Source organism: Lepidochelys kempii, chromosome 14 (genome assembly GCF_965140265.1).
Source record: "Lepidochelys kempii isolate rLepKem1 chromosome 14, rLepKem1.hap2, whole genome shotgun sequence".
In the NCBI taxonomy this organism is placed as follows: domain Eukaryota; kingdom Metazoa; phylum Chordata; order Testudines; family Cheloniidae; genus Lepidochelys; species Lepidochelys kempii.
In genome coordinates this window covers 11,095,872-11,112,044 of record NC_133269.1, presented here as the reverse complement: position 1 = coordinate 11,112,044, position 16,173 = coordinate 11,095,872, and the positions used below count along the sequence as shown (strand labels likewise).

At 37.2% G+C, this 16,173-nt stretch overlaps 1 protein-coding gene across 15 annotated transcripts in view; it reads left to right on the top strand.

Moving 5' to 3' along the window:
• STXBP4 (syntaxin binding protein 4) overlaps positions 1 to 16,173 on the top strand; it is a 139,607-nt gene that overhangs the window by 8,424 nt on the left and 115,010 nt on the right. For 7 of the 15 annotated variants that reach the window (XM_073311655.1, XM_073311659.1, XM_073311653.1 and 4 more), the window contains 6 exons: positions 5,272 to 5,345; positions 5,536 to 5,631; positions 6,587 to 6,656; positions 7,514 to 7,588; positions 12,794 to 12,879; positions 14,209 to 14,341. In XM_073311655.1, the coding sequence (XP_073167756.1) occupies positions 5,272 to 5,345; positions 5,536 to 5,631; positions 6,587 to 6,656; positions 7,514 to 7,588; positions 12,794 to 12,879; positions 14,209 to 14,341 (534 nt within the window). Of the gene's footprint in view, positions 1 to 1,068; positions 1,138 to 5,271; positions 5,346 to 5,535; positions 5,632 to 5,722; positions 5,922 to 6,586; positions 6,657 to 7,513; positions 7,589 to 8,408; positions 8,476 to 12,793; positions 12,880 to 14,208; positions 14,342 to 16,173 lie in introns of those variants that run through there. The other 8 variants (XR_012154917.1, XM_073311649.1, XM_073311658.1 and 5 more) reach the window with 4 other exon arrangements.

Here is a 16,173-nt window from a genome sequence, read left to right as displayed (position 1 = left end):
ATGAAAGCTCCCCACTTCACTGTTACTTTGTTCTGTACATTGAGATGTATTCTGACTATTTTGTGGGGATCTAAATCAGAGACCACCTCTGTTCTCTATCAATTTGTCTGTTGCTTTAAGAAAACGAAGTAAAAGGCAGGATTACTAAAATGAATTGGAGAGAAAGAGAGGAATATTGGAAAGAATGTTTATGAGATAATTTTGAAATGTGACTTAAAAGGGAATTTTATTTTCTGCTTACCTGATCACAGGAAAAAAAAGTAAGAACAACAGGAAAATATTCCTTACATTTTGCTATCAATTTTCCATAAAAAGAGCATACATTAAAAATATTATCTATAGCATTTACTTCGGTCTGTATAAAAAGAATAAATTGTCAAGGTAATCATCCGGGTTCTGCATTAATGCTTGTCTGCTGTGGATGAAAACACTAGTGTGTTTTTTTTTTAACTTGGCTTTAATTCACTGCCATGACTGAGAGTACACAATAGTGTAATGAAAATGACTGATGGTCTTTGCTGTTTCTTTCATGGGTGGCTCATCTGTCTGTCTGTTGCTTAGTTGGCTTTCTTTTTGTGTGTGTAATCCAATCTATTAGGAAGATTGCTTTAAAAAGATCAAAGAGAGGGAGTTAGCTGTATATTGTACTTGACCCCATCTGGAGGATCATCTGGAGGGGGTAAATTCTAGGATATGTAAAAAAAGATGTATCTTATCAGTGACCTGTCTGCTGCCAGATGGACATGCAGTATCATCATTTAATCATATTTGAGGCTAATGCGAGTAATTTTTCTCACATTTGTATTTTATGAGACTTGAAGGTTGCTACAAATCCATATCCCATAAAGGGAAAAAAGTAAACATTGCTTTGATAGGTGAATTAGCTCATGTGACGCACAGGGTTTCAGAAGAGATTAAATAGAAAGAGACACTCATCTCAGTCTCTGTCTGTTGAGATTTTTTAGTTGGTAACAGAAATTGTCCAGCATGTAATTGTTATCCTACTGAATTAGAAATATTGAGTGTCTTTTGGATGCTTTTGTTCTTCTTTTCACTGGTGTCTTGAAGAATGTCCCTGCTTTCACTGATGGATGAGGATGAACCAGAGCGTTTTGATGTGCTTTCTCTCTTGTACTGGTATGCCAAATCATTAGGTTTTAATAGCATTTTCATAGTGTGTGAACTAACAAAAGTGCAGTAAAGGTATTTTGAAATCTGTGACTCTTTTTAGTTTTGTTTCAGTACACTAGAATATCAAACTTTTAAACCCCCTAATATATTGTAGGTAACAAAACAACAGAACAAAGTACTGAAGGTTTAGTTTTAATAGCTATTATTAGGATTTTACCCCACAGCTATTAGCACTCAGAATCTGTTCTGGCACTAAATATTTTAGTCTGAGTGTGAGGTTTTAATGGGTTTTTTGTTTCTTCTGAGAAATTTCAGCATCACTCAATTATACATATAGCACAAATGTTCTGTATTCTCACTTAGGTATTATTTGGTGTCAAGATTTACTATTTTTACTTGCTTTTTCTCAATATGTAAAACTATTTAATAGTATTTATGACAAAATTTTGTAGGAGAGAAGAGAATGATATATCAAATATTGTATGGTTTATATTAACGATCAGATTTAATCTATTTTTTCCTTCTACAAAGTACACTAAAATGTGTTTTTAGTTATTTTTATTACTGCTACTGGTTACTCTTAGCACAGTTCAGGAATCGTTTTTCTTTTCTATATCATTTTACTAGTATTGGGCAGGTCATTAACATTTTTAGATGTTAAATAATCAAGATTAATTGATTATTCTGGTGACATGAAAAATATTGGGGGTGAGAATTTCCAAAGCATCTTAGGGCCAGATTCTCAGCTGGTGTGAATGGTCATAAGTCCGTTCTCTTCAGCAGAGCTATGACAATCTGATTTGTAATTACTGCATTTTGAATTGCCAGCAGTTTTCTTCAGAATTTTATGAGCAATCATTTCCATTCCAACCTTCCCCCATATTTTACATACCTCAGGGCGACTTAATAAGTTTAGTATTTGTATCCATTGTGTTACCATGGTTTGAATACCACATACCCACAGAATAGTTTTGGTAATTTTTAGTGAAAGTAGTATAGAAACAACTTAATGCCCAATGTGAATTCATGCTTTGTGCTGTTCTTAAATCTCATTTTTACATAATATATGTTTGCAGATGGCATTTATATATATATATTTAGTGACATCTTATTCTCCTCCCTTCAGAGGGGTTTTTCTTAGCCTCCTGTATATTCTTTTCACTGTAGCAGCATCTTCTTGTAGAGCATATTAATCTTTTGAAAAGATGTTTCCAGTATTCAGTTTGCTGTTGGATATTTAAAAGCGCATTTTTATTGGAAATGTCCCATACCGAAGTTAGATTATTCTTTATTATTTTATAGTGCTGCAATGTGTGTCCTATTGGCTACACTTACATTTTATAGTGCTCTAACTTGCTGTCTCGGGGGGTGAAAAATCACCCCCCGAGGGCAGCAAGTCAGAGCGCTTTAAAGCGTGTGTAAATGGGCTCCGAGTGCGGAGCCAATCCCTCCTGGAAGTGGATTACCAGGAGCACTGGGAGAGCTCCCGCAACAGCGCTTTGAAGTTTCCAGTGTAGCCATGCCCTTAGGCTCTGTTATTCTGGATGGTTACTCTGTTTCTTTTCAAGACTGAAAAGTTAGCCTAAATTCCAGTCCTGTAAATCCTTCTGGAAACAAAATTCCCTTGCATAGGAACTTCAGCATTGAACTTCGAAGTTTGTTCTTGCATTTTTATATGATAATACTAAAAAAATTATGATTGTGGTGAAATTGACTTTAATAATATTCAAGGCTTCTTCTTGTTAATTAAGTTATTTATGAACCAAAGACCTAATCTATTGACATAACCAGATCTGCCACCTTTCCGCCTATGTTTGGATTAACATTAAAAGATCAGGAGAAAGTAAGTGTTCTTTATGGCTATTCTAGTGTATTGAAAGCAATTACTTAGAGAAAGATCAAGTTGAGCTCAGATATGTATTCTTTTTTCTTTATTTTTTTTTAGTAAATAAAAAATACTTACATAGTGTCTCTGGCTTTGCAATATGTGAAGCAGTGGGTGCTCTGTTACATTTAAAGGTGTTTGAGAGCACTACAGAGCATTATACTATATGTGACTAGTACAAAAAGCCGGAAGATGAGACTGTAGAAGGAAAAATGCTCTAACTTGAAAGTGATGTGATTCTTATTTTTTGAGCTTTTCAATGATAAAAACACACATTTATGGTAGACCTGTAAATGCTAATTATTACTTACCTTCCTTATATATTATTTTTCAGCTTCAAAGCCCTTTACAGATATTAATTAATGAATCTATCTAAACAATTCTGTATGGGGAAAAATTTGAGAGAGGAGTCATAAAAATGTCTTCTTCCAGAATAGATGTTTCCTGCTTCCCAAATTATCACCATGTAATCATAGTTTTGCTCAATTGTGCATGGCTTACAAAAATGAATTCTCAATCAGCAACGCAAGTATAAATTACGCCAACAAATACATTTTCATTTCCGATCATGATAAAATATACTAATTAGGTTTCATAATTTTGTTTGAGCTTTCAGAGTAAATACTGGGGTGAAAGTGAGTTCTCACGAGCATCTGAGGCATAGTTCTTAAAAAGTAGTATTCCCTTCTAGTTCCTTCTTGTGACTTGGGGTAAAAGGCCCATTTAGCAAGTCTTAAGGACCTACAAACCAGAGAAAAGCTTGCTTGTCTACTAGGTTGGCTCTCTTTTCTTTCTTTGTGGGTATTTTTTAAGCTAATATTTTCAGGTTATTAGGGGTGTGTACCTTGATAAGTGCAGACAGACCTCAGTGCCACTTATCTTGCATATGACAGCATGATGGGCACTATGGAGCTAATAATTCCTCCTCTTCTGTAGATGCTGAGGCCCCTGACAACAGAATTGATTCAGTTCTGTTGTGCAAAAAGGAGAGAGCAGAATTTGGAGTGTTGCGTTGGATATATACACCCCAGTATGTTACCTTGCACCTGGATTCTCCTGTCCTCCCCCTTTCCTCTAGCTCTGCAGCTTGCCCTGACACCAGCTCCTGTCCTGGCTGAAATACCCAGCATATGGCTTGGTATACTGGTTGTGTGCTGGATGGGAGGCTTTGAGTATATGTGTCCTCCATTCTGATCTTCTTTTTCTTCATTGTTTGTGTATTGTAGTTGTTCTGATATAGAAAATAGAAGTAACCATCTAATTTAGAACATTATTTATGGCATGCCAGAAAATCTAAGCAGCACTGCTGCATTCTTGTTTGTTGGGGCTGGCAGATCCACCCTAAAAATTGAACAACCGAGTGAGGGTGTTTTTTGTAATGCAAGTTTGGGTTTGTTTCAATAGCCTGCATTTGAATAAAAATATAAATGGATAAATGATGCTTGGCTAGCGAATACCAATTTGTACCCAGATTTTTAAGGCTTTGTCTGTTGTTAGATTAGTCTTGGAAATATTTTCTACGGGATTATACATTCAGGTCCCAAGATTATCATTTTATTTTGTGATTTTTCCCCCCCTTAATTCTTGACATCGTGATTTTCAAGAGCATTAAAAAAAAATCCTCTGCTGTTTGGCAGCTCAGACAGTCTGCCCTTATTCTCACCTCTGGCATTCTGTGTTTGGAGGTGGCGTTAAGAGTGAGGCTTTCATAAATCAAGAGAGAACAAATATTATTTGATGAGAAAAAGAGAGATGGTAGGAAGAAGAACACTCCTAACGAATGTCTAGAGAGTTGTGCTCTCCCCTTACTTAACTTTGGAAACATTTTTGTGGAAACCACTACAGCCATGGGTATTTTCATCTTAAACACTTTAACAAAATCTCTCCTGGTTGCCAGCTGTCCTGTTCTAAATAGGAGCACAGTTGTTGTTATTATTAACCCTCTTTTCTGTTATCCTGAGTAAGGCTTTGGTAAGAAATACTTCGTTTTAAAAAGACAACCCAAAACCTCCACTGTATTTTAGATAGTACTACTTTACCATCTGTTTTTGATATTCAAATGCCAGAGCATATCATCTTGTCTTTTCATTTTTTCATCTGCACAGTATTTACAATACCCAGTGAAGAAAACGTTTGCTTTTTTTTTTTACTGGACGTATAATAGCAACTGCTGTAGTTTGTACACATGTATATTTCTCCAAGTGAATCTTCATGACTAAAATTGCAGCAGCTCTGATTTTATTTATTTATTTTAGGACTATTATGGGACCTTATGGAATCAATCGAGCTGTTCACCGCATTACTTTTTCTGACTGTCAAAATGGATTAGGTAATTAGATTACATATTTGACTCTAACAGAGTGAAATTTTGAGAGGTGCTGGGTACCTGCTGGGCATTTGCAATTCACACTGATATCAGTGGGAGTTGAAGTTTCTCAATCTGTTGTGACATTTGACTGAATGTGTTCGGTGCAATGGAGGGAATGACCAGTTTCTTGCTTATATCTGTTTTTCAACAGGTGTTAAAATTATTGGAGGTTATCGGGAGCAAACTGAAGAAGACTATGGCATTTTCATAAAGAAAATTTTGCCTGGAGGGATGGCTGCAATAGATAGTAAATATTTACTGTTACGTATTCTGTAGAATCCTACATTACACAGGAAGCTGTCAAGAAAGCAAACTGTCTTTTTTAATTTTATTTTCAGTATGTACACACACAGTAATGTGTAGGTCAGCAAAGATTCATCATTTTCCAAGGGGAGCATGTGGAGGAGTCACAGTAATGGACATCCGTTTAAATCTAGATCAGGCCAGTATGAAATCAGATTGCGATCTGTCCACATCGTCAACTTTCCAAACTGTGAGATGCTGAAAGCTCTCAACTCCCAGTGGCTTCAGTGGGAGGTAGGGGCATTCAGCACCTTACAGGATCAGGTCCTGTGTTTATATATTGTTCTAATAAATTCCGATTAATGTTCATGTTTTAGGTGATTTATATGGAAGGACCAAACTGTATTGTATAGAGTTTAGACTGGGGAGAAAATTCCAGTGTATACTAGGTTCAACCAGGTTTCAAAAACTTGGTCAGGCCTTGTCCACACTAGCTTTTGGGGGGTAAAAAACCAAAAACAACTTTTCCCAAGTTTGTATTTAAAACTGCTCAGCAAACACATTTTCTGCACTCATGTTGACAGAGCCATTGAGTGGTTCAAACTAAGAACTGCTTTGAAAGCTATTATAAACATCAAGAAACACAAAAATATTTAATTTATATATGATAACCTACATGTAGTCATCAATTCAAAACTCAGCTGACAGCTAATTCCCCACCTGTGGAGCATAATCCTACAAATATGCTCACGGTGTGAGGAGTCCCGTTAGGATCAATGGAACTACTCATGGTAGTAAAGTTAAGCACATGCTTAAGTGTTTGCAGGATCAAGGCCTACGGTGATAAAATCATTCTTACTTTTGCTCCAATCTAATCTAATGTAATAGGAGTGTATTTTCCATTTTTCCCTGTTCATTCGTATAGCTTTTACGTGATATTTTGTTAATCTCCTTATCAGGCCGATTGCTCACTGGAGACCTAATTTTAGATGTCAACGGAGAAAACTTAGTTGGTGTAACCAGTGAAAGGTATGTTCATAAAGATGACTAAATATTTATCTAGAGCTTGGAAAAATGTTACTAATACTGGTGTTATATAGTCAAAGACTTTGGACCCAATTAAACACTGATTAAAAGGATATAACTGCACCAAGTCCATGGAGTTGCACCTGCAGATTGTCCCAGAGAGCTCAATATAGCTGTCCTGACTCAACAAAACTATCATTGACATTAATGGGAGTTTTGCCTGCGTAAGAGCTGATTAAAGAGATTTCATGTTGTATTGTAGGTTTGCAGTATATATGTGTAAATTCATACCGAAATAGTTGTTGAGCTAATAAAATATTTTATTTAACATTACTGTGATTATCATGGTATTTGGCTGGATATCCATTAAAGCAAGTGATTTGGTTATATATGCTAATAGTTGGCACTTCTTGTTCTCTTGGGTGGCGTAATTAAGGCAGAGAAGTTGCCTGTATTGTTTATGTGGTGTGATATATAGGGTCTGACTATTGGCTGTCTGACTATTACTATAAAGCCCAAAACATTGGTGGAATTAGGATTTATATTAAAAATAACCTCCTCCCCCTCAAATAAAACTACTATAGTACAGATTAAAAAATAAACAAACCAGAGTTGAATGGTACAAAATTAAAAGCCAGCTTTTACCCCATACAAACTTTTTGTGCCGTATGATAGCCCAGGTCTTAAATGGAATGATGTATCAAAGGCATATTTCCAAAATGGTTTGTCTGTTAAGATAAGAAATTGTTCCATTTTCTGCCATTTTAATTCTATGTAGTGGATACAGAGCCCTTGCATTCAAACAGTGAAAATAGGTAGATTTACTTTTTTAATTGTTGTTGGCTTTTTTTCCCTTCCAGAGCTGTTGATGTTTTGCGAATGGCATCAGCGACTAATCACGTGTCTTTGCTGATTACGAGAGATGAAGAAGCAAAGTAAGAGAGTTAAAATGTTTATATTAAAATTACCACTACAGCATCCCTCTTCCTCAATAAACCACTTTCACTAAAATATTTGTTCATATACTGATGTTTTATAAATTTGGGATTACTCTTGAGATATCCACAACGTAATTTGTTTTTGTGTTTTGCGTAAACATTTTTATAGCATAATCCATTTTCTCAGAGTACAGTACAGAGGTTTTTGTTATCTTCCCCCCCATATGCACATGTAGTATACCCCAATCTATGATACCAAGATGGCAGTGGTGAATTGAAAGTGCATCAATATATTTTCTATCTGACTTTCAGGGCTATGCTGTCTACATTCCATGAATATATGAAAACTGGTCTATAAGTCAAACAGAAAATATGAATCCTGCTCACCATAGTCAAACGATCAGTCCCAGTTAGTTCAGTGGGACTACTCACATTAGTAAAGGCTGCAAGTTCTGACCCATTTATATTTCATGAATAAAGTCTAAATGTTACATGGTACAGTTAATAATACTATAAAGTATTTGCTGTCGTCATAATCATGATTTCCTGACTATTTGTTGTCTTTTTAAAATATAAGACGTGGTATTAAAAAAATGATTAGTATTTGTCAGTAGAACAACTTTAATTAGTGCCAGGCATCTGAAAATAAAGTCCTTGCATTTGCTTTTTTTCAGAATTGGCTTTTCAGTCTCTTACTTACAAGCTCTGAATTAGTTGGGATAAGTAGGTTAAACTATTCAGTGGAGCAGATAGTCCAAAATTCCTACATTATAAGGACAGTTACACTAAAATATCCCTTTAATCTTGTTATCTACAGATAATCATATAAACCAACACTGGCATAGGAAATGTTGGGATGAAAAGAAGCCAGGAAGCCCATCCAGGTCTATCCCCCATTTTGATTTAGCAGCTGTTTCCTCCAAATTTTTATGTAACTATATTTGAAAATCATTAAAGAGTTGCTACTCTTGTTACCTTTCCTAGGCTCTTCCATTTATTAACTGCCCTCTATGTAAAGAAAGTCCACCTAAATTCCTTTAGAGCATGGCCTTTCTTAATCTTATGCTTGTGCCTCTTTATTCCTGTATTTGACAGTAGTTCAAATGGCTTTGTAGCTTCTATCCTCTCTCTCTTCTTCAGACTGTTTTAGATAGCTCTGAAGTTCACTCTTAATCTGCTTTTATCCAAAGCATACTGACCTAGTTCCTCTAACCTTCTTGAATAATTAAAATCCATGAGCCCCAGTATCATTTGGGTGATTTGTCCGGTGACAAGATCTCCACTAGCTATTTTAAATGTGTCCTCACTCCCTTTTAGAACTCTCAGTTAATTTCCTTCCACTGTACATATATATTATATTAAATACTTCATTTATACATAAGTTTTTGTGTATATGACTAGAACCTGGTGGTAGATAAGCACCAGTTAAATAAGTATATTTGTATTGCTATTAAGCAGTGTACCAAACTGTGATTTGAGTTGACCCTGTGTAGTCAATGGAATTACTCTGGAGTTATGGTGCTGTAACTGATATCACAGTCTGGCTATTCATGTTACCTCCACCCTAACTCTGTGATATTTAGTTTTCTGGTGTTCATGGTTCACAACCTTTTAGATATAGGCCCTCCCCACCTTTTTCTTTTTTACTTTTACCTTTATTCCTGAGGTGGTGGTGGTAGTAATGACTACATTTTACAATCTGATTTTTCTTAAATGAAGGTATAATCAGTGTTTGATTAGTAGGGATTTTTTTCTTAATTGAATAAATAATGTTTAATAATGGATTCAGCTTTAATTATTTTGTTGCTAATTAGTCCAAGAACTATTTCTGAAACTTCAGAAATGTTTGGAAATAGTAATTAGTTGATTTCTACAGAGCCAATCATGTAAATATTTTTAATACAAAGGAGGATTCACAGATTTATGAGATTCATTCTGCAACCAGCTGTATATTCAAATTGTGTATTCCTCTTGTGGGGGAAGAATCCAAAACATACCTGTAGGTATATAGCACTAAGTATATGAATCTTGGAAACTAATGCCCAGGGATTTATTTATGAAGTTTACAAAGAGGAAAGGAGCCACAAAAAGATGAAGCTGTGGATTGAGCCAGAGGCCTAGATTTTTGGGAGCTGACTCTGAAAAAGATATGGGGGTCATGGTGGATAATCAGCTGAACAAGAGTTTCCAGTGTGATGGTGTGTCCAAAAGGGCTAATGCATAAATGTGCCATCTCGAGTAGGATTAAAAAACGTCATTTCACCTCTGTATTTGGCACTAAAGTAACTGCTGCTAGAATACTATGTAAGGTTGTGGTATCCACAATTCAAGAAGGATGTTGATAAATTGGAGAGGGTTCAGAGAAGAGCCACAAGCATGATTCAAGGATTAGAAAAAATATGCCTTATAGCGATAGACTCAATGAGCTCAATGTATTAATCTTATCAAAGAAAAGGTTTAAAGGGGTAATTTGATTAGTCTATAACCGGGGTTCTTCAACTGGGGGTCGGGACCCCACACGGGGTCGCGAGGTTATTACATGGAGGGGCGAGCTCTCCGCCTCCACCCCAAACACGGCTTTGCATCCAGCGTTTCTGATGGTGTTAAATATATAAAAAAGCGTTTTTAATTTGTAAGGGGGGGGTCTCACTCAGAAGCTTGCTATGTGAAAGGGGTCACCAGTACAAAAGTTTGAGAACTACTTGTCTATAAGAACCTACAGGGGGAATAAATATTTGATAATGAGCTTTTCAGTCTAGCAGAGAAAGGTATAACATGATCCAATGGGTGTAAGTATTCAGTATTAAGTATTCAGACTGGAAATAAGGCATAAATCTCTAACAGTGAGAGTAATTAACCATTGGAACAATTTACCAGTGCTCATCGTGGATTCTCTATCACTGGCAATTTTTAAATCAAGATTAGATGTGTTTCTAAAAGATCTGCTCTGTGAATTATTGTAGGGCAGTTCTGTGTTATAAGTTATAAGTCTGTGTTCTGCAGGAGGTCGGACTAGATGATCACAATGGTCCCTTCTAGCCTTGGAATTTAGGAATCTGTGAATTCCTGGCAAGTGTTCAGAGGTGGCTCAGGGAGTTAGGTAGTTACATGCAGCTCGGTCTATTAGGGCCCAGTACCTTAAAAGAAAGGTATGCTTCTCTCAGAAGAGAGAGGTAAATTGATTGTGCTGACCGGAAACCAGGACAGAGAGCTCTGTGGAAACATAAGATCTATCTTGTGTGATTTCTACTTGCCAAAATATTTTTTAATCTTCTGCTTGTATAAGTGCATGGGACAAAGGCAGATGGAGACTGTTAGAAAATTTGGTGTCAGTTTGAATCCTGAAACCCCTACAAACAATTTCTACCCCGTGATGGTAACTGTGCGTTCAAATCTGTGTCTCAGTTTCTTTTTGATGCACAACAGCCCTGAAACAAGGCCATAGAAGGATATCTGATGCTACCTAAATTCTAGATGTAAAGAAGACTTTATCACTCTTTATATGCAAGTACAGTGTCAACTCTCCCTCTAGTGTTCTCATCTTTTGGACTGTATAAGCTATTTATTAAATTAGACAACTACTTGCTGAATAAGACATTTCAGTTGCTAATATAGTACTGGGGAAAACCGCTACCTTTCCTGTAGCGTCTTTTGTACAAATTGCATCCCGCAGTACTCTACAGAATTAATTCAGTAGCAGAGGTAAAAAATTGCAGGAGAAAGAGAGTGAAGAGGTGTATGCAAGGGAGACAGGTATTCAGAATTAGAGGGAGGGATAAAAACATCTGCCTAGGAAGGAAAAGGGTCTTTCACCATTGGTAGCAAGGTTGTGTGGTGGGGTAGAGAAGGAAGTAGTGCTAGATGATCAGAAGGGAAAGTAATGTGGGGTGTGATTCCTGGGTTGTGGTAGAAGGAGTTCACAGATGGTTTTTAAATTAACCAATGCAATTTTAACTGGATCCTGAAAGAAATGGAGAGCCAGTGAGTCATTTGACCACTTGGGTGAAGTGCCTGTACTTCTGTGGACATGTTAGAAGGTGGTCAGAGGAGGAAAAAGCAGCATTATTCTTTCTCTGCCAGCTTGCTCTGTTATGACAGGCTTGTTGCAGGAGGGCTGCCCTCCATTTTTTTTTTGTAAAACAGAATACATAACAATGCTTGCCCTTATATGAGAACAGAAGCAAGCTGTAGATGTTAATTGCCAGTAGCTAGCTTTCCTCATTTGGTCAGTGTTTTCAAATAAAATTACCAGAATCTCTCTCAAAAACCCACAAAAAAATATTTTGTAAGCTTCAAAGTATCTTTCATTTTTATATGTGGAGAGTGCAGTAAATCAGCAGTAACTCTGGTGAAGTCGATTATGCTGGTGTAAAACTAGTGAAGGTGAGGTCAGAATCAGGCTCCCTGTTCCTAAATATTTGCAAGTCAAGTAAGTCAGCTGACATTTAAAACAATGCAGAAAAATAGACAGTGTCACATTTCACGTTTCAAAGTCGTGCACTTGATCAGACAAAATGTTGAGCGCAACAATCAGAAAAGCTAATAGGAGCTCACTGGCTTTTCCAGTGGAGCAAGCAAAGAAAAAGCTGTATTTATAAAGAAGAATCCCTGAATACACATGAGAGAATTCAGATGTATAAATCCTATGAATGAAATCTGATCTATTATTGTGTAGCAAAAGCAAAAACAGGTTCCAGGTGTTTTTCATCCTCCTATTATGTATTAAATATTGTGTCTCAGAATTAATAACAAAGCTAGAACAAAAGCTTTCTACCCTTGTGCTGTGCATCGAATTTCTGTTAGTGAATAACTCCTCTTGGAATCAAGCAGCGCCACTCTCTCATTCTGAAGGGTGACTGTTGAGCTGCTTCAGAGGCACTTGCAATCCAGGGTGAATAGAGCTAGCAATTAAACCTCTGTACCTTGTGGTAACCGGCCCATCTAATGGAGAGACTGTCATCAGCCTCTGTGCTTGTCCTTCACATATCTGTTCTCTGTATTTTTATGTCTGACAAAAAACATCGGTTTTCATCTGGTGTTGAGCCATCTGACCTTTAGTATGCTGTAGTCTGGGGAAATTGGGTGTTCAGAGGAAAATGTGAGAGATACATTCTAAACAAACGGCATCCTACTTGGTCTACAAGGGTGCATTTGTAACTGAAGTCAAATAAATAAAAAACAAAGGTATTTTTATTATTATAGGAAAGAATTTCTAGACCTGATGGATAAATATGGATCATGCAGTAACACAGGCTCTGCAAGATGTTCACCAACACAACTGCTAGCTGGTGAGACATTGAATATTTCTACATTTTGCACTACAAGGAAGTAATAGAGGATGCTTGATCTCTAACATTATTTCAGGCTAACACTGTAGTCATCCTTGCATGAAATGTAAACCAGCACTTCAAAAATGTAGGTTGGGGGTGGGTGGGATGGGGAGTATGGCTTTGTGATTAGAGCAGGTGACTAGGAGTCTGGCAGGACTCCTGTGTTCATTCATTACTTGAGCATTAACTCACTTTGTGATCTTGGGCAAGTCACTTAACTTCTCCATGTCTATTTCCCCATCTATATTGTATCACCTACCTCAAAAGGTTTTAATTATTGAATGGTTTATAAAATGTTATGAAATTCTCTGCGGAAAGGTGCATTAACATTGCAAAGTGTTGATACCTGAGAGATTGTACCGATGCACACTCCATTTGGGGTTGGTGCACTAGTAAGGATGATTTATATACTGCATCTACCTTTCTCTTTAAGAAAGGTAGATACAAGATTATTTTGCTTCACCCACTCTTTTCATTTGAAGGGCCAGTCTTCACATGTCAGCAAGTGATGTCTGTTTCTGAAAACCTGAGTGCTTGACTTAGCTCCCACTCTGAAGCTGTGTAGCCTCAGGCTTCTTTGTGGTTTTGTTTGTCCTTTTGACAGAAGCTTTCTTTTATGGGATCCTCTCTAAGGATGGAAGGAAGGAAGGACTGGGAAAGTGGGGTGAAACACCTGAGCTGTTGATTTAGAAGTAAGAGGGGGCAGAGGGATAAATAAAGCATTGCAGAGATAAGTTATTTTCAGCAGCTGCTATGGAGCTCTCAACTCCAGCGTCCTATTTTTCTGATTTTTTCAGATCAAGTGCACATGTTATACAATGAATCCAGGTGCTAAATATTGCCTTCCTAGAGCCAAAAGGAGGGGGTCAGATCACATTCATTCCCTCCCAGGAGTAGGTTTAGAGCCTTCACATTTTTTCCTATTACCCAGAAGGCTGGATATGGCTGATTGCAAGACTTGCAAAATGCTGGATCTTGTGACAAGCTGGATATTGCAGAGAAGCCTGAAATGCTTGCTTGGGAAAACATTCAATACCAGAGACACTTCTGTTCTATTCAATATCAAAATTAATAATAAAAAACTTGGTCATAATGATTCAGTTTACCAGAACTAGAACAGGGTATTAATTTAAGTTCATGGGGAAAAATCATGCTCCTCTTCCTGACATGTACTGAACTATTTGCCTGAGCAAGACTTTCAGAAATTGATGTTATATGTCCATGAAACACTTTGCCTTCCCTGAATGTGGTTTTTATTTCTCTTTTCTCACTATTTCTTTCTTTGAGGAAAACATGTTGACAGCCTTTCTTCTGGATCATCCTCAAGGTCACAAAGTCCTCAGCTTCCGCGTCCAAAGGGTATTGTCATCAGCTACAATGGAAATAATTCGGTTACCACAACATCCCCGCAACTCACAAAGTAATTCCTGAAACTGACTCTAGCTATCTTCTCTGAACTCCCTTGATCAAAAGTAGCTGTGTTTAGGTCTTATGAATATTTTGGGTGGAGCTCACTAAAGGACTACGAAGATTATATTTTTAAAAATCATGTTACTAATAACACTGTTGATTGTTAAAACTGAAAGAATTTTTACAACTAATTTATTTTGGCCATTTTCTGCCATTTGTTTACTTTTTGTGTTCATTTTGGTGAAATTAGGCTGATCAGATTTACTGTTATTTCTAGCCAGCTCCCAGTTAGTTTTGGTTCTGGTTGATGTACACTAGCACATTGCCACAATGCTTAGGTTGCAAACACTGTAGGAGGGCTGCCAATCCAATAATATATTTTTTAAAAGCCAAAAAAGAGAAAAAACATAAAAATATATTTGTTACGTATTCAGTTGAAGTCACTAGGAGCTAGAAAGGTAGGTATGGTACACGAGCCCTAAATTCACAAGCTCAGCACCTTGGAATGTCAGGCCATATTTACTTGAGACATCCAAGTTTGAAAATTTTGGCCACGTTATCCGAGGTCACGCTGTGAGTCAGTGGCAGAACCAGGGCTAGAATCCAGGAATCCTAACTCCCAGCACTCTGCTCTGACAACTTTTTGAAACAAGTTCTGTCTTAATATAAATATATATATATATATATATATATATATATATATAAACAGCTTTATAAAAATGCTTGTGTTGAACTGAGGCAGTTGAAAAATATGTATACCAAGTTTCTGGAAAACAGTAAGCAGTAAAAATGCTGTAACAGTTTTGTGGATGGTGTGACAGCACCACCTCCTGGCAGTTCTGGGGATTAGCTCTGCAAGGTCAATGCCCCTTCCAATAGTTCCGCTCCTTCCCCTCTCTCTCTCTCTCTCTCTCTCTCTCTCTCTAGGACCTCTCTGTGGCTTAGCCCTCTGGCATGTTTCCCCCTTCCGGGATACCAAAGCCTTCCAGCATGAATTGTCCCAGGCAGTCCACAGCCTTGTCTGTGATCCCAGTCCTGCCCTCTACTCTGGGTTCCAACTCAGGGGCCCCCCTCATCAGGAGCCAAAGTCTGCCCTATCCCTGCTTTTCCCCTGAGTTTTGCTACCTTTCTGGCTCTGCAGCGCAAACTCCCTCCTCCCAGGGAGTAACTGTAGACTACCCTGCTGCAGTTCCCTTTCTGCTCTCAACTCCTGGACTTTATACAGGCCCCTTCTGTTCCTGTCCATCTGAGCCTCATGTCTAATTAATCCCTATTCCCTGGCTGCTCCTCCAGGTGCAGCCCAGGCAGTAAATTAACCTACCTTGCTACCTTAACCCCTTCTGGCCTTATGTGGAGTGGATACCCCATCATAAACTTGAGATGGAATGGACACACAGCAAGACAGCTTTGCAGTTAGATTTACACAAGAACACCTACTTTTATTTATAAATACTTTAAAATAACCTTAAAAAGAGAAAGGTGACATGTGACACTTTCCAGACTAATGCATTTTTATGATTTCTTTCAGATCCCTAGAAATATGGTTATGTCTCTAATGAAAGTAGAGAATTAGACACACTTTAATTCTATCAGTGTATATAGCACTGCTTTAATGCTTAGTTTAACTTGACTTTCTATTTGCAATTGCTTAAATTAGTATTGAAATTAGTAATTTTGTATTAAGAAGAATGTGGACTATATGAGTCTCCTGATTAAATGTCAGCCATTTATGTCAAACTAATTGTTGCAACACATATGTGAAACCAACAAGAGAAATATTGCACATGGGTCTTCATTGCTGCTTTTTTCAAGCTCCGCAGCCTGTGTAACTGACCTTTTAAT